Source organism: Phyllostomus hastatus, unplaced genomic scaffold, assembly GCF_019186645.2.
Source record: "Phyllostomus hastatus isolate PE091 unplaced genomic scaffold, TTU_PhHast_1.1 phas_contig_64, whole genome shotgun sequence".
NCBI classification, from domain to species: Eukaryota; Metazoa; Chordata; class Mammalia; order Chiroptera; family Phyllostomidae; genus Phyllostomus; species Phyllostomus hastatus.
The window spans coordinates 1,017,016-1,041,917 of NW_025333928.1; the positions used below are offsets into that span (position 1 = coordinate 1,017,016).

General features: G+C 41.1%; 1 protein-coding gene across 10 annotated transcripts in view; it reads right to left on the bottom strand.

Moving 5' to 3' along the window:
- Positions 1–24,902, bottom strand: part of IQCK (IQ motif containing K) — a 201,430-nt gene that overhangs the window by 64,647 nt on the left and 111,881 nt on the right. For 7 of the 10 annotated variants that reach the window (XM_045848884.1, XM_045848875.1, XM_045848885.1 and 4 more), the window contains one exon: positions 4,037–4,148. The exons of 2 other annotated variants lie outside the window; for them this stretch is intronic. In XM_045848884.1, the coding sequence (XP_045704840.1) occupies positions 4,037–4,148 (112 nt within the window). Of the gene's footprint in view, positions 1–4,031; positions 4,149–24,902 lie in introns of those variants that run through there. One more of the 10 variants, XM_045848883.1, reaches the window with a different exon arrangement.

Genomic DNA, 24,902 nt, shown 5'->3' on the forward strand with positions numbered 1-24,902 from the left:
CTCTCTGAGCCTCTTTTTCTTTTCTTGCTCTATTTGGGTGCTTTTTTCTATCTTGTCATCCAACTCGCTGATTTGATCCTCTGCTTCATCCAGCCTGCTTGCAATTCCTTCTAATATGTTTTTTCTTATTTCTGAGATATCCTTGTTCATTTTTCCTGTGTTTTTTTTGTTTATAGTTTGTATTTCCTGTTTTATGATGTAGTTCTTGCTCAGTTCCTTGCAGTTGTCTGTGATTTCCATGAGCATCTTTATAACCATTATTTTGAATACTATATCTGATAGTGTGCTTACCTCCATTTCATTTAGCTCTTTTAGTAGGGAGTCTTCCCTTCCTTTTAATTGCATGTTCTTTTTTTCTCCCCATTTTAGGGGACTCTTTTTGTTTGTTTCTGCAATTCCTGATGTTTCACTTTGCTAGCTATCTTTGTAGGGTGAACATCTATGGTAGGAATTCTGTGAGGTACAGTGGTGGTGTTGTCCCTTTGATTGCCTTGTCTGGGTGCTCTAGGTTTGCCCTTTCTTCTGTTTGTGTGGGCTCTCTTGGTGTACGTGGGTTTTTACCTTTAGTGGTTCTTTTGTTGGTGGTTTTCCTCCTACAGCAGGTATACTGATGTTCACAGCTCCTACCTATTCTTGTATGTGATCAGTGGCAGGGGGTAGGCAAAATGGATTAAGACAGTAGGAGAGTATTTTATGGGATTTAAAGTACCAGCAAGTACAGAAGTGATGGGAGATTCTTTGGATAAGCATAGTGTTAACTATGATATTTCACCCAACTAGCAACTTTTTCTAAAAGGTGAAAGAGAGATAAGACTCTTGTTAGAGGGGAGGAGGATTGTGAACTGAATCCAGAAATTGGGGTGCTTGTGCAAGGTTAAATGATGAGATATCATGAGATTAAAGGATAGAAAGTAGGCATAGTGTGAGCGAGAATAGAGTTAGCCACAACAATAATAATGCTCAGGATTAAAGTGACATGAGCTAAGATCAGGGATGGTTGCTATGTAGTATGTACAATTGTATGGAATGATAATTATTTACAATAGTACTGGAACGACAATAATATGACAAAAATGTATGATTGGGATAACCAGAATAGGAAGTACACTATCATGAGTTGTGTGTTATTGGAACATGGGTGAAGTGTAAGAAGGAAAATTCAAATACAACGGAGAGAGAATAAGGGAAACCAAACAATACAATTAAACAGGGAACTAAAATGAGGAAAACCAAGCATAAGGAAGAGAAAAATGCTAATAAAATAAAAGTAGTAAATATAATGGCAAGGTAATAATAATACACATACACAATAAAATGCCAGCTTTATGGGATACTAAAGTGACATTTGTCTCAGTTTTTCAGTTTTGGGGGTTAGCCTTGTGATCCCGCTTTTGATCTGTCTCTGGACCCTTTGTAACTACAGGTCTTATTGTCTTACTTGGGGGAAGAGAAAAAAGGGACAAAAAAGAGAGAGGATCCAAAAAGAAAAAAAAAGATTAATAATAAGATTCCTGCTAACTTTAAAACTGTTCAGTGAGTTCTGCTGGTGTTCCTAGATGCCACAGGAAGAGGGTGGCTGTGCTTCACTTTTCTCCCTTCCTATGGTTTTGAGAGGATGGGGACCAGGTCTGAGTCAAAATATTCACAGTTTCCAGGTCTCAGGCTCAAGACCTCCTTGAGCTACCAGGCTCAAATCAGCCACTCAGCTGCTCATAGCATGAGTCAATTTCTGGTGCGGAGCCCAAAACAAGTGGGACATACCTTTCTGCTCACCCACTCAATCTGGGCGCGAAGTGTGTAACAAACGGGGTGCATGGTTCTGCTCAGCTACTGTCTCTGGGCACTCAGTGCAAGGCAAGTGGGGAGTATGGTCTGCTTAGCCACTCACTGGGCCCACAGTGCAAGACAAGTGGGGCTCATGGTTTGGCTCAGCTACTGTCTCTGGGTGCGTGCAGCTGAAATCACCCTTGGGGCGAGCCAGCAGCTGCTGGGGAGTTCCTTATAAAGCAGCTGACCACAGTTTTTAACAAGCGCATGGCTTTTCACACAGCCCAACTTTCCAACCAGTCTGGAGACTATCCGAGTCAGGTCTGACACGGCTCAATGCCTCCCTTCTTCAGGTGTCACCCAGCACCCCAATTTCTCTGGTACCAGTGTCCGCAGTCTCAGAGGATGTGTATCACAAGTGTGTGTCTCCAATTTTGTCTCTGTTCCCCCCCAGTGACTTCCAGCATCCAGGTGCCTCCTGTTGCTGGGCTGCCCTCCATGCTCTGGTAGAGGAGGGAGCTGGTGCTCTAACTCTCCTCCCTCTATCTTGTGGCAGGTGCTGGGCCAGGGGCCGCAGCAGCCTTGATGCCTGCACAGATCCCAGGGACTTTACTGTCCCAGCGCTATGTCCTCATTGTCTATTTTTCAACGTCCTCTGCAATTTTTTGCCTCTAAAGCTCATATAAGCTGGGATTCTGTTGGCTGTTCACTCTGTTTCTCAGAAGATCAGCTAGGTGTTCCCACTGGGCACGGAGAGAACTGGGCTCTGTTCCCACCTATCTTGCTGCCATCTTCTGACCTATTCATAGGTATTTTATTTTTCTTGTTGCTATAGGAAATGGGATTTTTTTTTCCTGATTTCTGTTTCTGATATTTCCTTCTTGGTATACAAAAATGCCTTTGATTTCTAAATATTGACTTTGTACCCACTGTTTTGCCAAATTCATTTCTTAGGCTGAGCAGTTTTTTTGGTGGAGTCTATAGGATTTTCTATGTACACTATCATGTCATCTGCAAACAATGACAGTTTTGTTTCCTCCTTTCCAATTTGAATGCCTTTTATTTTCTTTTCTTGTCTGAGTGCTGTGGCTAGGACTTTCAATACTATTTTGAATAGAAGTGGTGAAAGTGGACAACCTTGTCTTGCCCTTTGTCCATTTTTAACTGGATTGTTTGTCTTCCTGTAGTGGAATCGTGTGAGTTCTTTATATATTTTTTAGATCAAACCCTTGCCCAAGGTATCACTGGCAAATATATCTTCCCATATGGTTGGTTCCCTTTTCATTTTGTTGATGTTTCCCTCAGCTGTGCAGATGCTTTTTAACTGTTTTTTTTTTCAAATTGAAACAACTACCATATGTTTACCATTCATTTTCAAATTGTTTCAAAGGTCTGTGGGGTCTAATTATGGTGTCACCTTGGTTGGGGGATTTACTTTCTGAATCTCTGTATTCACAAGGTTTAAAATAGGAAATATCACTCCAATTAATTAAATTAATTAATAAATAAACAATAAATAAAAATAAAATAAAAAGGAAGTATCTCTGTAGTGCATGAGTTTAATAAATGATCCAGTTAGGTGAAACTTCAAGGGACACTTGGTGGCAACAGGTTGTCCCTACTCCTACCTACCTAGGCATTTTGGTCAACAAGAATAGAAGGAGCAAGAACCTGAAGCCCAGGTCATAAGAATTCAGACAAGTAACAATCAGGAGATTCCTGGGGTTTGAGTCTGATGGAAGAATTCAGGAGAATGTCTTGTCTCTGTGTTTCTCCTTGAGTATGTGTTAGAAGACAGAACAGAGAAAGAGAGTACCTAGGCCCGAGTCCTGGGCAGCCCACTGGCTGTGTGACCTCAGGCAAGGCCCTTGATCTGCCAGGGCCTCTATTTCTTTATCTGTAAAGTGCAGCCTAGGGGTCCATCCACCAAATATGTATACACTGCCTGCTCTGTGCCAGGCATTGAACTAGAAACAGGTCTTTGTCCTCATGGAGCTTTACACTCTAGTGAGGAAGACAAATAACAGGCAAATTAATAACAAACGTATGATTATGCATGGCCTTTGCAGAGCTCAGGACATGCAGGTCTTGAGAATCCCACGCTTTAAAGAGCACAAAACTGGGGACTTAGCACCTCTTCAGTGTCTCCACTCTGGCAGACCACTAGACCCAGCGAACCTTATATTAACATGAATCTGTGGGGCTCACCACCAAAATATCCAGTCAGAATTTCTGGAGATGAAGCCCTTAATGAAATCAACCAACCAACCTTTCCTTTCTTGTTTGGCCCAGAAAATTTTGACACGTTCGCGAATGTGCTTGTCCTCACGCAGTTTCTTCTGCCACTGACGTAATTCTTGAATTTCAGGATCACAGCGAACCTGGAAAATCCCCATAAGGCTTTAGTTCCCTTTCTACTTTTCTATACTTCAGCTTGTTAGCCCTGCATAGAAAATCCATGACAAGCCAATTTGATAGACTTTTGATTCTAAATAAATTATCTCTACTCCTAAAAAGCTTATGTAAAATCTGAACATAAATGAGGTTGTGTGAAGATTTGCAATTCTCACAGTGGGTGGAAAACATTCTAAATCCATGCTTTCCAAAAGAAATATAATATAGCTGCATATGTAATTTTAAATTTCCTTGCAGTCTCATTTTACAAAGTGAAAATAAGCTAGTGACATTGTTTTTAATATGTTTTATCTGACCATAGAGATCCAAAATATAATTTCAACATACCATCAATATAAAAACATTACTTATAATTTCACTTTCTGCTTTCCATACGAAGTCTTCAATATCTCATATGTATTTATACTTACAGCACATCTCAAGTTGGACTAGATTAATTTTAAGTACTCAATAGCCACTTGTAGCTGGTGGTTATATACTAGACAGGAGAGTTCTAGATTAATCACAGTTAATATATCAATCACAGTTCTGTTTAATACCAATTTACTGAGTGCCTACTGCATACTGGAATTTATGCTAGACATTGGGAATACAGATATAATTAACAGTAATTATAAGTATTAATTATATTTTATTACTGTAGCTCATATTATTGAGCATGTATGTCCCAGGCATTGTTTAAGTATTTTAGAAATTTTAATCAACAAAACAACCCAATAAAGCGGGAATGATTATCCCCATTCCACTGAGTTTAACAGCTTGCCAGGTCACAGAGCTAGGAAATGGTGGAGTTGGGATTCAACCATAGACAGACTGTTTTACCTGTCCTTGAGGGAGTCTAGTAAGAGGCACGAGGTAGACCAAAGTATGACTAATGAGGTGTGGTAAGACTAAGAATATCATGGGTACAAGGGAACACAAAGTGGGCACTGAACTCAGCCTGGAATGGTCAGGAGACATTCATGGAGGAGGTGACCTCTTGGCTGAGTTTTGAAGGATGAACTACAGTCAGCCGTGGGGTGGAGGGGGTGGAGTGTAATGGTGTTCCAGGGAGAGACCCAAGCCTGTGCAAAGGTGATGAGGAGTGAACAATCTTGGCTGATCCAGAACTCCAAGGTGAGAAAGCAGTAGAGGACACAAAAACCACAGCCACTCACACCCAACTCCTTTCTGCCTCTTCCTTCTACTTCTAGACTGGTTGGACAATGCTCCTCGTGAGGTGAATTCCCAGACTAAAATGGATTGATTTTATGTATGTGGGTATATATCAACTTCATTTTGAAAGATATGTTAAAGTTTCAACGAGTCCTGAAAGACAGCTTGAGAACTATATCCCCATGATAATGAATTCCCGACTCAGCTCTTTAGATCAACTATAAACATAGTCACTTTGGGGCATTCCTTGTTTAATGGATTCTGTTCAATTAAAACATGGTAGTAGTTTTTTATATTCTGGAGGAAGATGTACCTACATTGGAACTAGTATGTGGAACTGAGGTTGTCACACACTGCAAGTCCAGATCAGTGTGCCCCTTTCTAGGCAGTGGCCCTCTCCCTTCTATCTGGGGATCCCAGGTGCCCAAAGAGATTTATTCCTCTCCTCTTGAAGCCACAACTCAGACCTGCTGACCTGACATCCAGAAACTGGTGTCTCAGCTGCTGAGAGGGATGCAGGATGTGCTGAAGCAGAAATGGGAATCTCACATACCCATAGGATCCAGCATTTTATGTCAAATGAATGAAGAAGCACCAGAGAAGACAAACAGGAGAGCAAAGCCTTGTCTAAAGGGGAAGTTCCTCCCCAGCCGTACTGCATGTGATAATGTCACAGTCAGGGGCCAACCTCCTGCTTTTCTGGAGTGCCATTGGGTCTTGTGGCTTCCTACTCTAGTCATTGGGATTCAAGTTTCCTACTGTGATCACTGCAAATATTCGACTTTTTAAGTGTTTTTTATTGATTATGCTATTACAGTTTTTCCAATTTTCCCCCTTTATTCCCCTTACACACTGCCCTCCCCCACCCTCCAGCATTCCCCCCTCCTTAGTTCATGTCCATGGGTTGCACATACAAGTTCTTTGAGTCTCATGTTTCCTATATCATTTTTTATATCTGCCCATCTATTTTATGCCTCTTAATTATGCTTCTTTTTCCTTGTACTTTCCCCCCTTATTCCTCCCTTCCCTCTCCCCATTGAACTCCCTCCGTGTGATATCCATTTCTCTGATTCTGTTCCTATTCTGGTTGTTGGCTTAGTTTTTGCTTTCATTTTTTTTTCTTTTAGATTCATTTGTTGATAGTTGTGAGTTTGTTGTCATGTTACTGTTCATATTTTTATCTTCTTTTTCTTAGATAAGTCCCTTTAACATTTCATATAATAATGGCTTGGTGATGATGAACTCCTTTAATTTGACCTTATCTGGGAAGCACTTTATCTGCCCTTCCATTCTAAATGAAAGCTTTGCTGGATAGATTAATCTTGGATGTAGATTCCTTGCCTTTCATGATTTCAAATACTTCTTTCCAGCCCCTTCTTGCCTGCAAGGTTTCTTTTGAGAAATCCCCTGATAATCTAATGGGGACTCCTTTGTAGGTAACTGTCCCCTTTACTCTTGCTGCTTTTAGAATTTTTTCTTTGTCTTTAATTTTGGGTAACTTAATGATGATGTGCCTTGCAGTGTTCCTCTTTGGGTCCAACTTCTTTGGGACTCTCTGGGCTTCCTGGACTTCCTGGAAGTCTATTTCCTTCACCAGATTGGGGAAGTTTTCCTTCATTATTTGTTGAAATAAGTTCTCAATTTCTTGCTGTTGTTCTTCTCCTTCTGACACTCCTATAATTCGGATATTGGAATGTTTCAGGTTGTCCCAGAGAATGCTCAGCCTCTCTTCATTTTTTTTGGATTCTTGTTCCTTCATTCTGATCTGCTTGGATGTTTATTTCTTCCTTTTGTTCCAAATAATTGCTTTGAATCCTGGTTTTCTTCCTGTCACTGTTGATTCCCTGAATATTTTGCTTTATTTCATTTTGGACATCCTTCATTTGTTCTTTCATTTTTCTACCAAGCTCAATCAGTTCTATGAGCATTTTGATTATCAGGGCTTTAAATTCTCCATCAGATAGGTTGGCAATCTCCTCATTGCTCAGTTCTGAGGTTTTGCTCTGTTCTTTCATCTGGGCCATATTTCTTTGTCTTGGCACAGCTGACAGGTTGTAAGGGGGTGGGGTCTCCCTGGCTGGCATAGCTCAGTGGATTGACTGCAGGCTGCAAACCAAAGTGTCATAGGTTCGACTCCCAGTCAGGGTACATGCCTGGGTTGCAGGCCATGACCCCCAGCAACCGCACATTGATGTTTCTCTCTCTCTATCTCCCTCCCTTCTCTCTCCAAAAATAAAAATAAATAAATAAAAAGGGGGGTGGGGTCTTAGGTATTCACTCTGGCAGGGAAACACTCTTTGCTGCTCTGCTAAGGCACTGCCTGTCAGGAAGGGGCCGGAGAGGGAATAGTGTAGCTCATCTGCTCACCTGCTTGCCTGCTAGTCTGTAGCACACTTTTCAACTCTTGTGTGAGAATGGGAGAAACTCCCACTGCAGCAACCCTGACCATAGCCCACAGTCAGCTCTAAGTCTCAGTTTTTGCCTTAAGTCAGTCCCTCTCGTGTAGCCCACTGAGCTCTGCAGCCAGCCCCACCCCTCAGACACCTCTCCAACATTTTTCTGAGTCAGCTGCATTGTCTGCACCCTTACTAGTCTGGTTGTTTTGGTTGATTTTTTCTTTAATTCCTTGGTTGTTGGAGTTCCATGCAGTTTGATTTCCTGGCACTTTTAGCTGTTTATTGGTTTTAGATTGGTTGTTATCCTCTTTTTGGTTGTGCGAGGAAGCCAAGGGTTTCTATCTATGCCTCCATCTTGGCTGGAACTCCAAACATTTGAGTTTTAACTTTTTAGAGACAACCACACATCCAACTCTAGGACGAAAACACAATTCCTGAAAGGGCTAGATTGAGCCTGGTTTCACTATCAACCATTTCACAGTTGTAGAATCACCATTCCCTTTTGTTTCTCCCTAATCAATAGAAAGTTTCCTTCTTTCTTCTCATTTCGTAATTTGACTTTGGGGAGCCTATTGCCCCTCTCTCCCACTAGATTTTCATTAGAGTCACCAGTAACCCCAATTTTTAAAAAATTGTGATAAAATACACAAACAAAATTTACCATTTTAACTATTTTACAGTGTACAGTTCAGTGACATTGATTCATTCATAATGTTGTACAACCATCATCATTATCTAGTTCCAGAAGACTTTCATTGCCTCCAAAGGAAATCTCATATGCATTAAGCAGTCACTCCTCATTCTCCACTCTCCCCAGTCCCTGTCATCCACTAATCTCTAGTCTGCATACATTATTCTTAGTCTTTAGATCCAGAGTCTTTGTGGATTTGCCTATCCTGGACATTGTATTGAATCATCTAATATGTTACCTTTTGTGTCTGCATTCTTTCACTGAGCATATAATACTTTCAAGTTTCATCCACATGGTATCATGTGTCAGCACTTCTTTCCTGAACAAAATCCCATTGTATAATCATGACATATTTTGTTTATCCATTCACCCATTGATGGACTATTTTTAATACAGCTGCTAGGAATATTCATGTACAAGTTTTTGTCTGAACATTTATTTTCAATTTTTTGAGTATTTACACAGGAGTCAATTGGTAGGTCATAATTTCAGGATTAATTTATTGAGAAATCATCAAATGCTTTTCCCAGTGGCTGCATCATTTTATTTCTACCAGCAGTGACAAAGAGTTCTAATTTCTTCACATCCTTGCCAATATTAGTATTTCCCAATTTTAAAATTATTATAGCTATCATAATGGCTGTAAAGTGGTATCTCATTGTGGTTTTGATTTCCATTTTCCTAATGATTATGACATTGAGTATCTTTTCATGTGCTTGTTGGCCATTTTTTTTTCCTGTTTGTCTTCTAGAATGGGCCTCCCATGTTTGTTTGTTTTATAATTCTCACCCTAGGATATGTTCATTGATTTGAGGTAGGGAGGAGAGAGATGAAAGAGGAACATCAATTTGTTACCTCCAACCCACTCCCTAACAAGGGTTGAGCCCACAACCTAGGCATGTCCCCTGAATGGGAATCAAATCTGCAACCTTTTTTAGGGGATGCACAGGAAAATGCTTCCAACCAACTGAGTCATCTGGCCAGGGATCCCATTGGTATTTATAAGTAGGAATCTTGGGGATGCCTCCTTCCAAAGCCTTATAATTTATTGAATGCACAAATTATTTTATAATTGTATAACTTAAGGCAATAGTCATCTGGTAGAGAGGTATTGGGGCTGTGAGGTGGTTCTCACAGGTAGGGAAGATGAAAGAAGCAATTTTTGCCTGGACTTCTGAAATTAACCTTTCATAGAAGTATACATACTTCTGAATTCCTTTTAGCTCAGTTGTTCCCCCTGCTTCTTGGCAAAACAGACAAAAACATAGCAACAACTACCCTTTCTGGATTACTCTCTGAAGGTTTCCTCGTTGCTTTTGAGGAAAGGACTTACTATATTGCAGTTGTTGGAACAGTGGCACAGTGCACAGCCCTGTAGCAATGCTCATGAGAGTGAGCCTCCAGCCTGCTGTGAGATGCTCCATACAATTTGAGAATCAAGGCTGTTAGTGTGTGTTCAGGAGGCAGGGTCTGTGTGACTCATGCAGCAGCTGCTTTTTAGTGAGGCAGTGTTTTCAGTGCAGTTCTAGACAGGTCTTCTCCCAGAAAGCCCCATCTATTTTATTTTTTTCTTGCATTTTTAAGAGTAAAGCCCTATCACAGTACATACTTGAAAAAAATGGAACTTCCCCCCAAAGGCTCAGTTGGTGACAATTGACATAAAGTTCATCCAGCTTTTCTTGGTACAGGCTTACCCAAATAATCAGGGAATGATTAATTTGCAAACAAATTTAAGGTAGTCAGTGGACTTTCCAATAATTTATAGGATTAAATTACAGCAAAGTTTGCTATGCCAAAGACCATTATTACTGCACAATGCTTTGATATCTTCCTTACCATTAATAACCAGAGCAGACATTTATGTGGTTGAAGCTGCCCATGTGTTTCTAATGTACAGTCAAGGTTGAGAGCCACTGTTCTGGTCTTCTCTGGACACTTAACCCCTCCACAAGTGGCTCAAAGCACAGTCCCTAAACTAGCAGCATCAGCATCACCTGAGAACTAATTTGAAATGCAAGTTCTCAGGCCCCATCCCCATCCTACTGACTCAAACACTCTGGGGGTGGAGCCCAGCAATTTTGTTTATTAACAGGTTGTCTAAGCCCTGGCTGGCGTAGCTCAGTGGATTGAGCGTGGGCTGGGAACCAAAGTGTCCCAGGTCCGATTCCTAGCCAGGGTACATTCCTGGGTTGCAGGCCATAACCCCCAGCAACCGCACATTAATGTCTGTCTGTCTCTCTCTCTCTCTCTCTCTCTCTCTCCCCCTCCCCCTTCCTCCCTTCCCTCCCTAAAAATAAATAAAATCTTTTAAAAAAAAGTTAAAAAAAAAACAGGTTGTCTAGATAATTCTGATGACAGCTAAAGTTTAACAGCTCTTACGCTGTGCCCCCATTAGATCACAGCTTCTTGGATCCCTGCCCCTTTGACAACTTTGCTACTCTTCTCATTAAGTGGTGAGTCTACACCCCATGTTTTCAATATAGGAGAGCCTCTGAGCAAGTCCCAGAGTCTAGGCCTCAAGAAGTCTTGGAGCTTCCATTTTCATCCCCATGTAATGTTTCTTCCATAATGTAAGAAAGTGGGTCTGGCCTAATGCAGGATGAGAAACATGTGGAGTAGAACTGAAGTACCTTAGCCAATAGCCAGCACCAATGCCCCAGACATGTGAGTGAGGCCAGGGTGAACCTACCAATTCTGCCCATTCACCAGGTGAATGCAGACATGTGAGTTAAGGAGAAACCAGCAGCAGAACTACCCAGTTAACCCACAGAATTGTGAAAAATAGTCCATTTCTATGGTTTTAAGTCAATAAGATTTAGCAATTCACACATAATCTTTGCCTCCAAAGAAAAAGACTATGTAAAAGTTGGGTGCTCCGTGGCTGGTGTAGCTCAGTGGATTGAGCACAGGCTGTGAACCAAAGGGTCACCGGTTCAAGTCAGGGCACATGCCTCAGTTGAGGGCCAAGTCTCCCAGTGGGGAGTGAGAGAGGTAACCACACAATGATGTTTCTTTTCCTCTCTTTCTCCCTTCTCTCTAAAAAGATATAAAATCTTTTTTTAAAATAAGTTGGGTGCCTCGTATGCAGGGCCAGCTATGAAAGGCCTCACACTCTCTCCAGTGTTCTGCTGTCACCATTGAGAAACTCGTTATAATGTTGAACAGGGGGTTCTGCATTTTATTTTACACTCAGCCCTGCAGATTATGTAGCCAGTCGTGCTAATAGGCAGTTTTCTCATTTATTCCTAGGAATTAGGTTTATCAGCTTTTGTCACATATTTGGGATATATTGTGAATGAGCAAATAAAAAGGGGGGTTTTTACAGACAGTCTGGCTAGTTGCCAAAGCATTTTTGGGGCATATTAAGGAAAGTCCACTTGCATATATAACCCAGAGTATATTTCAGTAGCTATGGGGCCAGGCAGAAGGAAGGGAAGGACCTAGCTTGGGAAGCTAGGTTCTGAGCAGCCCAAACTCACTATTTATAGTGCTGTGGCCTATTTTAGCCTGCGGAGTAGCTCTGAAAATTTCCCTGAGAACTGGGTATAGAAACTGATGATAAAACCAGTCATCTTCATTTTCAGGTATGGTTGGAATAACACTGGGCACAAATAGAGGTCTTCCTGATCAGCTCAAGGATGTTTTAAAAAACAGGATCATCTTTGACAGAAAAAAAATATTAAGGAAAACTATCAGGAAATGATCAAGAATATATTCTAAGGGAAGAAAATGCACAGGTCAGGTCAAGTCAATGAAAAAGAGCCATAACAATGTGCCGGGCACTGTGCTAAGCACTTGCTGTGCACAATTTCATTTATACCATCACATATGACCCTATGAGGGCAGCACCATTATTATCCCCATTTTACAGGAAAAGAAACTGAGGCTTGGGAAAATGACATAATTTATGGAAGGTCCCAGGGTTGGTAAGCTAGGACTGAAAAGTGTAGCATAGCACTTGACTTACCCAGCTGTTATCTACAGAACTGCTCCTCAAACTTCAGCAAAGACTTCCCTGGGAATCTTGTTTATAGGAGACCATTCTGTGTGGTGTGGGCCCAGCTCCTACTCGGGGATGCATAGGAACCACACACATGGATAGGTTCTCCCATGGGGAATCAGGCCTGCAATGTACCTAGGCTGCTTTGAGACTTGCTTTTTTTGCTAAAACTCCCCGACCCTGAATTGAGGCATCAAGTGCTTACTGTAACTTCCTAAAGTCTGTGCTGAACCTCCCCAGTGTGGAGTGTAACTGGTGCAACCACTTTTGCCCTTGGTCTGAAACATCCTTCTCTGTGATGTGATTAGCAGCATCTTCCCCTTTGTTTTCTGTAGAAGGTAACCATTTACAGCTAACTTCTGCGTAGTAAATGAAGACCATCATGTAGTGTGCCCAGAAAAGCAATAAAAGCCTGTCAAGGCAAGGGATGGGGCACACTCCTCTTGAGAGAGTGGCCATGCCATCCCTTTTCCTCCACAGGACTTAGTAGTCCATGTGAATTTGTCTCATGTCTTATCTACAATGTTGCGGACCCCACAAGCTGGGTTCTGCATCACTGTTAAGATGCAGATTCTGATTCAGGAGGTCTAGCATGTGGGCCTAGATGATGTATGTTCAAGTAGTTGCTACAGGAAGATAATACCATTTGTCCATGACCACAATTTGAGAAGCAAGGATGTAGATATTATAATAGTTTTTCCCTGCTTCTATTTTCATCCACCTGCAATCTACTCTCTCTACAGCATCCTGAGTTATTGTATGAGTTTCCAATGCTGCACAATAAATGACTTCCCTACTTGGCAGCTTAAACAATAAACACATTGTAGATAAGACATGAACCTGTACAGTTTCTGAGGGTCAGAAATCCAGGTGCCACCGAGCTGGGTTGTCCTGGCTCAGGGTCTCTCATGAGGTTACATTAGGATATGAGCTGGGCCTGTGGTTACCTAAAGGTTTGACTGTACTAGAGAGGCTCATCCCTTTTTTTATTTCTTTATTTACATTTATCCTCACCTAAGGACATGTTTTCACTGCTTTTCAGAAAGAGAGGAAGGGAGAAAGAGAAACATTGATGAAACAGAAAAGTATCAGTTGGTTGCTTCCTGTATGCACCCAGACTGGGGTGGACCAGGAACCAAACCTGCAACCTAGGTATGGCCCTAAATGTGAATTAACATGCAACCTTTTGGTGATGGGATGATGTTCCAACCAACTAAGCTAGACTGGCCAGAGCTGGAGAGGCTGATTCTAAGATGGGTCACTCACATGGCTACTGGCAGGAGGCCTCAGCTTTTTGTCATTTAGGTGTCTCTGTAGGGATGCTCATGATGTGCTGGCCAGCTTCCCCCAGAGTGAATGATCCAAGACAGAGGAAGAGAGGGAAAGGGAAACTGCAGAGTCTTTTATAACCTAATCTTAGAAGTAGCACACTTTTACTTCTCCCATACTCTATTGGTCACACATATCAACCTTTGCACAGTTGTGGGAAGGGACTCCTCAGGAATGTGAATACTGGGAGGTTGGGATCATTCACGGTGGATGCTGACTACCACAGCGAGAAGTGCAAAGTCTGTACAGAAAAACTCTAGCCATTGTTAATATAACAAGAATGGTTTGCATGACATCTATGTAACTTGGCAGCCAAAGAGAGTGGACTGGAATGCACATGTGTGAACAATGACGACTTCACTGTACTAGTCAGAGAGGGTGGTAGATGGTGTTGAGTCAGTATGTGTACTGTGTGGTTGTTGCATTCAAAATGACTGAGTGAGTAGTGCGTTAAGCTTGAACATTCCTTTGTGGAAACTATTCAGATGATTCAGAAGGCTGCAGCTGTGGGCAACTGGTGATTGGCAGCTTCATCAAGACAATGTGCCTGTTCATGCATCACGTCTCATGAAGAGGTTTTCAGTGAAACATCAAATCACCTCGTTGACTCAGCCCACCCACAGCCCAGATTTGGCACCCTGTGACCTTTGACTTTTCCCAAACTAAAATCACCTTTGAAAGGCAAGAGACTTCAGACCATTGGTGAGATTCAGGAAAATACAATGGAGACTGGGAGAACTGTGTGAAGTCCCAAGGTGCCTACTTTGAAGAGGATTGAGGAATCTTTGCCTTATGTACAATGTTTCTTGTATCTTGTATCTTCTTAAATAAATGTCTCTATTTTTCATATTACATGGCTGGATATCTTCTGGACAGACCTTATATACTTCTCAACTCCATGATGTTGCACTTAGCCATGGGACCTGCTTTGGCCAATGGAATATGTGGGAAGTGGCATGTGCTAGTTTCCAGCTTATGCCTTATTAAGACTTGTTGTGTGTGTTTTGCTCACCTCCTTTCAGAGCTTTTGACTTCTGTGGTAAAAAGAACAAGCCCCTGGTAGCCTAACTGATCTCAGAAGAATGACAGGATCTAGAACAAAATTCAACCCCTGGGAGCCAAGTATAGTCAAATCCAGCCTGGAGCAGGTGAGCTTGGCTGATCTGCAGACATGTAAGTTGCAAGCCACTGAGTTTCGGGGTGGTTTGTTAAGTAGCAGTATTGCCACAATAGTTAATGGATACATTTTTTTATTACATATTTGTTAATGTCTGTTAATAGTCTTTTGCAAGAATGCAAGTTCCACAAGGGTAGGGACTTGGTCTTATTCCCTGAAGTATGTTCAGCATCTAGAACAACGCTTGTCTGCCATATATTAGATATTCAATACATAGCAGTGAGTTTATATAAGTGAATTAATTAATCTAATTGTAGAGCCTGCTTGCTTAACCTTTACCCCAAATTACAAAGTATTAAAAAATATTTGCCCTGAGCAGTTCTAGGCAGCATATCCTTCACAAAGAAAATGTGATTCACACCAAGTTATCTACCACTGTCTCTGTGCCAGATGCCATCCCTCTTCACCTGGACCAGATCAGAAGTCATCCAGACACTACAACAACTCCCTGCCTGAAAACACAAGTGTGTCTTTAAATGACACTAGCTCACCTGGTTGGGCTGCTGTCCCCAGAGGAGAGCCAGAAAGATGGCTAATGAGATGCACAAAGGGAGGAAATGGATCCCTACTTTCCCTGCTTAGAACAGCTGCCCGAGGAAACTACCCTTTCTGGAAAGGTGGAAGAGGAAGTCAGGAAAGCTGTGAGGTTGACCCACAATCTGGGGAGACCAACACTCACAAGAAAGCAGAATGAAAAAAGAAGCTGGCCCTTAAATCACTTATTGTTGGAACTTGCTGAGGAAATAAAGATCAACACTAACTTCTAAAGGTTTCATCAGTCCTGCTGTCTTAGGACTCACTTTGGGTTGGAAGTATTTTGAATGAGAAAATATTTGACCAAATTCCTACCTGCCACTACATTAGCAGTACGCTTTCCTTAAATGCAAATAAAATACTCAGAATAGATCTACATATGCTACTGTGGAAAGTTACCCTCAATCTTAAATTAAAAGGCACAATGCAGTGTGAAACCCATGTTTATAAGAATACAGGGTGCAACACAAATAATGCCCTCTTTTTATTACAAAATCTTTTATTACAAAATCATAAGCATGTAATTCTGTAGTATAATAATATCACACTTGAAAACACTATATGACATTTTAGGTGAAATGTTCAAATTGATACACCCATATCAATTATTACACCCATATTATTACTCGACCAACCAACCACACTCAAGCAGGTGTTACTTCTGCTGGACCCTGTATACATCACATTTATAAAAAAACACAATAAATAAATATACATAGATGTTCATATATACAAAGGGAAACAAATGGAAAGACACACACTAAACTGTATCTGTGTTTTAACCTAGAAAATGGATTTAGAGTAAAACAGAAATGGAGACTTTAAACTACTTGTTATGTGCACCCCTCCCCAAATTCATATGTAGAAACCAGTGTGATAGTATTAGGGGTACAGTCTTTCTGAAGCAAATAGTGTTAGATGAGGTCTCATGATGGGATTAGTGCCTTTTTAAGACAAAAAAATCAAAAGAACTTGTTCTTTTTCTCTCTCTGCTATGAGTGCACACAGTGAAAAGTCAGCCACCTGTAAGCCAGAAAGAGAACTCTCATCAGACACCAAATCTGCTAGCACCCAGATCTTGGACCTGCCAGCCTCCAGAACTGTAAGAAATAAATGTTTGTTATTTAAGCCAGTCTGTGGTATTCCATAATAGCACTTTAAACTAAGAAATTAGATCTATATGGTTTGATTTTTGTTCACAATGACTATCTGATCTTTTACAACAAAAGTATCAATAAAAGGCTTTTTCATACAAAGATGGCCAGTTTTGTCCAATACGCAAACTGATATGTTGATACGTGCAATATTTTCAGAAGTGGTCAGATGTGGTTGTAAGATAACATCTTGTTTCTTCTGACATTGTCAGTTATTTCTCTGACAAGGGGCCCTCCTCTTCTTATGTTTTAAGGACAATCTTGAACTGTGCTCTGTGATTGTATCCTTGGCACCACACACCTGCTTGCCTTGTCCTTGTAATTACATTGCTGTTTACTTTCTGCAAACACACTGACTTAACCAATTCTGCTGAAGGTCATGGTCTACAGTGGTGTCCAGTTTTTCCAATATACCAGGGTCTTGGGAAAAGAGTCTATTTATCCCACTTCTCATCTCCATCTGCTTGTTGGCATTCCAGTTACTCTCACATAGCAAGCAATCTTCTAATAGAATATATAAAACTGACAGAGAAAGATTGCTTTTTCCACTTGTTTTTTAAAACCTTTCATTTGACAGTAACCAGAGGAATGGTGGGAGGGGATAATACAGGGAAAAGGGGAAAGGGTTGTCAAGGAACATGTATAAAGGACACGTGGACATAGCCAAAGAGGGGTAGGATTAAGGTTGGGAGGTGAAGATGGCTGGGGTCGGGGGAAAATGGAGACAACTGTGCTTGAACAATAAAAAAAGAAAATAAATAAAATAAAATAAAAACCCTCTCATTTGTTTAGGAAATAGAACCTCTGGTACTTTTCAAACAGAAAAGATACTGACATATAATAACAACCATGTGATACCACTTATTTCCGCATCTAACAGTTCACAGAGCACTTTCTCATGTATTGCCACTGAAAAGCATTTTCATTATTATGATAGCCTGGTGAGTGATACTGGGCAGCTATTACTCTTCTCAATGTAAAAAGAAAGAAACAGATTCTGAGTTTAGTGATTTGTTCTAGATTGCCCAACTGGTAGGTAGGTAAGCACAGTTGATTCCAATTCATCAGTGGGTCTAAACCCTGGCTGCATGCTAGAATCACCTGGGAGTTTTAAATAAATGCTCAGCTCCTGTTCTCATATGGCCAGTTGAACAAGAGTCTCAGGAGATCGGGCCCTGGGTATTAGAATTTAAAAATTTTCCATAGATGATTCTGACACATAGTAAGGTTTGAGATCGATGCCACCAATAGGTATAAATAAGCCAGTCTTATGTTAAACTCATGTGTTTATTCATCACAGGGTTAAGAATGTCCTCCTATTGGGGTTCTCCAGGGAAATACTGCTCAGCACTAAGGAGGAAGGGACTGATGATGCATGTGAGAATGGGGGAGAGTTTCATATACATGAGGCCATGTGAAAACAGACAGACTCAAAGGCTATATATTTTATCATTCCATTTATATGACATTCTGGAAAAGGCAAAACTGTAAGGACTAAGGAAATAGATCAGTGAGTGCCAGGGGCTAATGTGGGGCAGGTGTTGACTACAGAGGGGTGGCATGAGGGAAATTTTGGGGGATGATATAAATATTCTTATATCTTGATTATGGGGGTGGTTTGATGGTAAACATTTGTCAAAACTGAGTGATACACACTAATGGGTAAGTCTTACTGTATGTAATATATATCTTAATAAGGCTGATTACAACACATGTATACATATGTGAATACACATATGCACACACACATAAAATGAGATACCACCTCACACCCACTAGAATGGCTAAAATGAAAAAGACTGACCATACTAAGTACTGATAAGGACATGGAGCAATGGGAATTATCATACAATGCTGGTAGTGAGACACGATAGTAAGCAGCTAAGAAATTTTCTTGGCAAGTGGAATAGGGAAACTGAGACAGCTGAACAAAATGGCTGAGCAACTTACAGCCAGATACAAAAGGTCACCTGCCTAGGCCTCAGTTGTATTTCAGCTCCAGGCCCAGAAAAGAAACATTATCAAGTGGAAGGTGCCAGAACCAGCTTCAAATACTAAAGACCCCCTGTCCTGTCAGTGGAGACCATGTCCCTGAAAGGGCACCCCTGAAGAACTGATTAATATTCCACTGAAACTCTCCTCTGAGATCTCCCCTAAGATTCCCACTTGCAAGAGAGAGAGAAAAGCCTCAAGACAAAGGACCCAGCTTGTGGACTCTCCATCTGGGGAGCAGCCTGAGCAATTCCCTTTCCCCTCTTTTCCCCTGACTTCTTTCTTCACACGCAGGCATCTCCTAACTCTAAAGCAATGGGCAGCTGGTAACTTGTACCAGGCTGAACCTGTCTCCAAAGCTCTCTTTTCTCTGACTTTCAGGGGGCCCAGGACCTCCTGTTGCTTCTTCCGTGCTAAGTAAGCCCTTCCTTGTTTCACTGACCCCAGCTTTAATAGATGCATCCTCATGGTCACCTGGACTCGTGTTGTGAAATCTTTCCTACACCAATCAAGAACCCATACACTGCAGCTGGTCCAAGGTAGACATAATCAGGTCCAGGCCCTTGTAGGAATACAAAAATGTTTTTTACAAAAGGAGAGAGAAGGGGCTCTGAAGACAGACCTGGCTTGAACTTTGGCTCTACCACTTATCACTGTGTGTTTTGGGCAAGTCAGGGCAAGTTTGGCCTTGTCTGATTCATTCACACCTGAGATAACAGTAGTGTGTATTGGCTTACTTTATAGGATCAGCATAAGGCAGAAAGGAGATAATGCTTGCGAAATGCTTAGTGTAGTGCCTGCCACATAACAAGTGACCAATATATTAGACTGTGCTATTCTTCTTCTTCTTGTTATAGCTGCCTCTACATTCCTCAGAGGACAGATGGCCTCTGTTTGTACAGCACCCAGCACTGTTCTTGGCAAGCAGAAGTTTCTTAATACATGTTTGTCAAATGAAAGAATGAACATATGGAGTCAAGTGTTAATGGAAGGCACAAGGCCTCTATTTGAGTGGAATGACAGGACTGGCAGCAGTCATTCTTCACAGCATCCCATTTCAAATGGTAGAGGCTGACTGTCTGAATCCTCAACCTAAAATCAGGACTTCTACATGGTTGACAAATTGAAGACTTGTATTTCAAGGGTTCAGTGGGAAGTGGCCTCAACCTCCCTACTAGCTTATAAACATTTTCCATGTGTTATAAAATGCTCACAACCAATTTCAAATATGTAAGTTTCACAAATACCTGCAAGACAGCCTTAGGGAAAGGCCTCTTTGGGACCAAATCTTCTGGTGAAGAAGACAATGAGATAGTGAAAATGGACTGAAACTATTCATTAGCCAGCAAACAAGGGGATTCCATAAAGAAGCCAAATCTCTCCAAATGGAGTTCCCACTAGAAAAGCCCTGAGTAGAGACTGCTCCTCACAAAGGGTACCACTAGCCCTGAGGCTAGCAGAAGATGCCTGTGCAACACAGAGGGGAACTGGAGCTAATATGGTGTACTGTCCCATTTTTAGCATTGCTTGTGTACAATCTAATGTCTGGCTTTCACTGACAAGTTCTGCCTATCTACCAGCAGATATCAGCAATTGGGAGAGAAATTCCAAATGAAGAAAATCTGTCTTATCCAATGCTCAGATGAACTAAACATGATCCATGTGCTTTCATCTGGTGCTCTCCTTCCAAGCCTGCTCAGGGGAATTACAATTTCCCATGGCATACTTCATTTCTTCATATTATGAAGCCTGCTGAAGAAGTGGTTGACAAAAGCCAGTGATAAATGGAATTTACTTTTCTTGGGTGTTATCTCTTAGAGATTAATAAACACAGCTGTGGAGTTCGAAGATCCTGGTACACAAGTAAAAACTACACAAAAGTCCATGTTTAAGTGCCTGTGTAAATCCCTGAGAAGGAGTTATAAAGTGGAACAATACAATTTGATGTCTTGTTTTTCTTTTCTTTTTTTTTAAAAAATATTTATTTATTTATTTTTAGAGAGGGAAGGGAGGGAGAAAGAGAGAGAGAGAAACATCAATGTGCGGTTGCTGGGGGCTGTGGCCTGCAACCCAGGCATGTGCCCTGACTGGGAATCATACCTGTGACACTTTGGTTCGCAGCCCGTGCTCAATCCACCGAGCTACGCCAGCCAGGCTGATGTCTTGTTTTTCAAATGCCCTCACTAGACAGATCATTTAAGAGATTTATTACTCACTAAGATATTTACAAAGTGCCAGACAATGTTCTTGAGTCTGGGGATACAAGATGAACAAGTCAAGCAACCTCTTCTGTCATGGAGGCCACATTTTAGTCAGGGTGATAGGCAGTACACAGTAAATATCTGATATAAACAATAGGCAGAAAGTGAAGTATAAGAAGAGGATAGAGAGTGATGAGAGGGTGTTATTTTAGAAAGGGAGACTGAGGGACATTCAAGAACTCTGAAGCAAGGGAAGACGACCATGATTGACAGTTGCAGATGTAAAGAACAAACAGCAAGTGTAAAGGCCCTAAGACAAGAGCATGCTGGGGGGCCCTGTGGTACTACATGGAGGCTTTTAAAAAAGACTCCTTAGTAAGAAAATAGAACCAATAACACAACAATGACAAGAGCTGATATTTATTGTGGATTTACTATCCCCTTATGTGGACTGACTGATTCCATCTTCATAGGCAGGAACACTTGTTCTATTTTATAGACAGGGAACTATGGTTCAGAAGCTGAATAAACTACCCAAAGTTATCAGTAAGCTTACACGACATATAGGATTCAAATAGATCTGTCTGTTATTGGAGCCATCATTTTTAACAAGTTGCCATAAGAATAAAACATGTCTTTCCATTCAGTCATAATATTTCAGAACAAGAAAGTTAAGGTTAATGATGAGAATGTCAAGTGATCTTTCACACACACACACACACACACACACAAATTGTTATGCCTATGCCAGAAAACCTAGCCAGCTGCCTAGAGTATTTTTCTAGGTTCTCTAAGTGCAGAACCTGAAGCTGGATATTCTGCTTCTTGCAAAAAAATATGGGAAGAACAACAAACCTTTCCTTCGTATTCTTTGAAGAAACTTTTCATAGTAGCTTGGTTTTTATCCTAGCCTGTTTTCATCATCTATTTTCTATGTAACTATATAGGTTATCTCCGAAGAACAACAAACCTTTCCTTCGTATTCTTTGAAGAAACTTTTCATAGTAGCTTGGTTTTTATCCTAGCCTGTTTTCATGATCTATTTTCTATGTAACTATATAGGTTCTCTCCAAATAGAAAAATAAAGTGGCTTTTCAGGGGGGAAAAGCAACTTAAATCAAAACACACTTGAACACCATCTCTTTTTTCCTCCCCTGTTTTCTTCCTTTTTTAAAAATATATTTTATTGATTATACTATTAGAGTTATTCCATTTCTCCCCCTTCACTCCCCTCCAGCCTGCACACCCTCTCCCACCCACATTCCCCCCCTTTAGTTCATGTTCATGTGTCATAAGTTCTTTAGCTTCTACATTTCCCATACTATTCTTGCCCTCCCCCTATTTTCTACCTACCATCTATGCTACTTATTCTCTGTACCTTTTCCCCCCTCTCTCCTCCTCTCACTCCCCTGTTGATAACCCTCCATGTGATCACTATTTCTGTGGTTCTGTTCTGTTCTAATTGTTTGCTTAGTTTCTTTTGGTTTTGTTTTAGGTGTGGTTGTTAATAATTGTGAGTTTGCTGTCATTTTACTATACATGTTTTTTATCTTCTTTTTTTAGATAAGTCCCTTTAACATTTCATATGATAAGGGCTTGGTGATGATGAACTCCTTTAACTTGACCTTATCTGAGAAGCACTTTACCTGCCCTTCCATTCTAAATGAAATCTTTGCTGGATAGACTAATCTTGGATGTAGGTCCTTGCCTTTCATGACCTGGAATACTTCTTTCCAGCCCCTTCTTGCCTTTAAGGTCTCTTTTGAGAAATCATGTGATGGTCTGATGGGAACACCTTTGTAGGTTACTGTCTCCTTATCTCTTGCTGCTTCTAGGATTCTCTCCTTCATTTTTACTTTGGCTAATGTAATTATGATGTGCCTTGTTGTGTTCTTCCTTGGGTCCAACTTCTTTGGGGCTCTCTGAGCTTCCTGGACTTCCTGGAAGTCTATTTCCTTTGCCAGATTGGGGAGGTTCTCCTTTATTATTTGTTCAAATAACTTTTCCACTTGTTGCTCTTCCTCTTTTCCTTCTGGTACCCCTATAATTCAGATGTTGGAACGTTTAAATATATCCTGGAGGTTCCTAAGCTTCTCATTTTTTTGAATTCTTATTTCTCCATTCTTTTCTGTCTGGTTGTTTTGTTCTTCCTTCTGGTCCACTCTCTTGATTTGAGTCCCAGTTTCCTTTCCATCACTATTGGTTCCCTGTGCATTTTCCTTCATTTCACTTAGTGTAGCCTTCATTTTCTCATCTAATTTGTGACCAAATTCAACCAATTCTGTGAGCATCCTGATCACCAGTGCTTTGAACTGTGCATCTGATAGGTTGGCTATCTCTTGGACACTTAAAAGTATTGACTCTGGGCTTTGATTTGTACTTCTGTTTGAGCCACTTTTTTTTGGGGGGGGGGGGTCTGGTCATGCCTGTTACCTAGTGAGGGGCAGAGCCTTAGGTGTTCTCCAGGGTAGGGCAACCCAGTCACTGTGTTGTGACATTGTTTGTGGTTATGGGGTCTGGGAGAAAACAATGGCACTTGCTCCTCTCTGTCGAATTTGAGTCCCTTCCGATGTTTTCTCCAAGCTAACTGGGCCTTTCTGGTGCTAATTCCCATGTGCATGGGCTTGTGTACATTCTAGGACCCTGTGGGTCTCTCCAACGCACTCTCTCATGAGGTTGCGAGTCTCTCCCTGTGCCTCAACCCCTACAAGTGTTTTCAATCAGTGTCCCAAGATTCTATTTCCCAGCGCTGGGACCCTGGGTTGCACAGTCTATCTCACTACCCAATTTTGCCTGGTTTATCTGCGTGTGAATGTGGCCTGGACAGCCAGGCACCTTGTGCGCAGTGCCTCGCTTCACAGTTGCTGCCTCACTGGGTATGCCAGCTGCCTGGCCCACTGTGGTCTTGCGCTCTGGCTGCCTTATGCGCCTGGGATGTATTATGCACCTGGTGCCACCACTTCTTGTGTAGTGACCTCTCTCTGCCCAGCTTGCCAGACTCTGCCCCTCCTAATGGTCTGGATGAGTGTGTATATTTTAACTCCTTGGTTGTCCGACTTCCAAACAGTTCAATTTTCTGTCAGATCTGGTTGTTATCTTGTTTCTAAACTGTTGCTGATCTTATTTTGGCTGTGGGAGGAGGCACTGTGTGTCTACCTATGCCTCTATCTTGGCCAGAAGTCCCCTTTTTTTCTCCTTTTGGTAAAATATACATAACATAAAATGTACCATTTTAATCATTTTAAATGTACAGTTCAGTGGTATTAATACATTTATAATGTTGTGCAACCATCACCACTATCCATCACCATGACCCTTTTCATCTTGTAAAACTGAAACTCTGTCCTCATTAAACAATAAGTACCCATCTCCCAAGTCACTGTCAACCAGTACCTGCATTTTCTCTTTTTATGGTTTTGACTATTCTAAGTACCTCATATAAGTGTACTCACATGGTATTTGTCCTTTTGTGGTGAGCCTATTTCACTGAGCATAAAGTCCTCATGGTTCATGGAACTTGTAGCATATGTCAGAACTAACTTCTTTTTAAAGGTGAAATAAGGAGTTTTCCAGACAAAAGAAGACTCAAAGAATACTCCACCAACAAACCAGCACTGCAGGATATGCTAAAGGAACTGCTATAATAAGAGGAAGGAAAAGAGTAAGAGAGGAACACAGGCACAAAGGGGGAAAATGAATCAATACCTATCAATAATAACCTTAAGTGTTAATAAATTAAATGCTCCAATCAATAAACATAGGGTAGTTGAATGGATAAGAAAACATGACCCACACATATGCTGCCTACAAAAGACCCACCTCAGAACAAAAGACCTACACAGACTGAAAGTGAAAGGCTGGAAACAAATATTCCAAGCAAATGGACAGGAAAAAAAATCTGGATTAGCAATACTTATATCAGACAAAATAGACTTCAAAATGAAGCCATAAAAATAGACACTAAAGGACAATTCATAATAGTCAAGGGAAGAATCCTTCAAGAATACATAAATATTGTGAACATATATGCATCCAACATAGGAGCATTCAAATATATAAGTAAAATCCTGGAGGACTTCATGAAAGGTGTA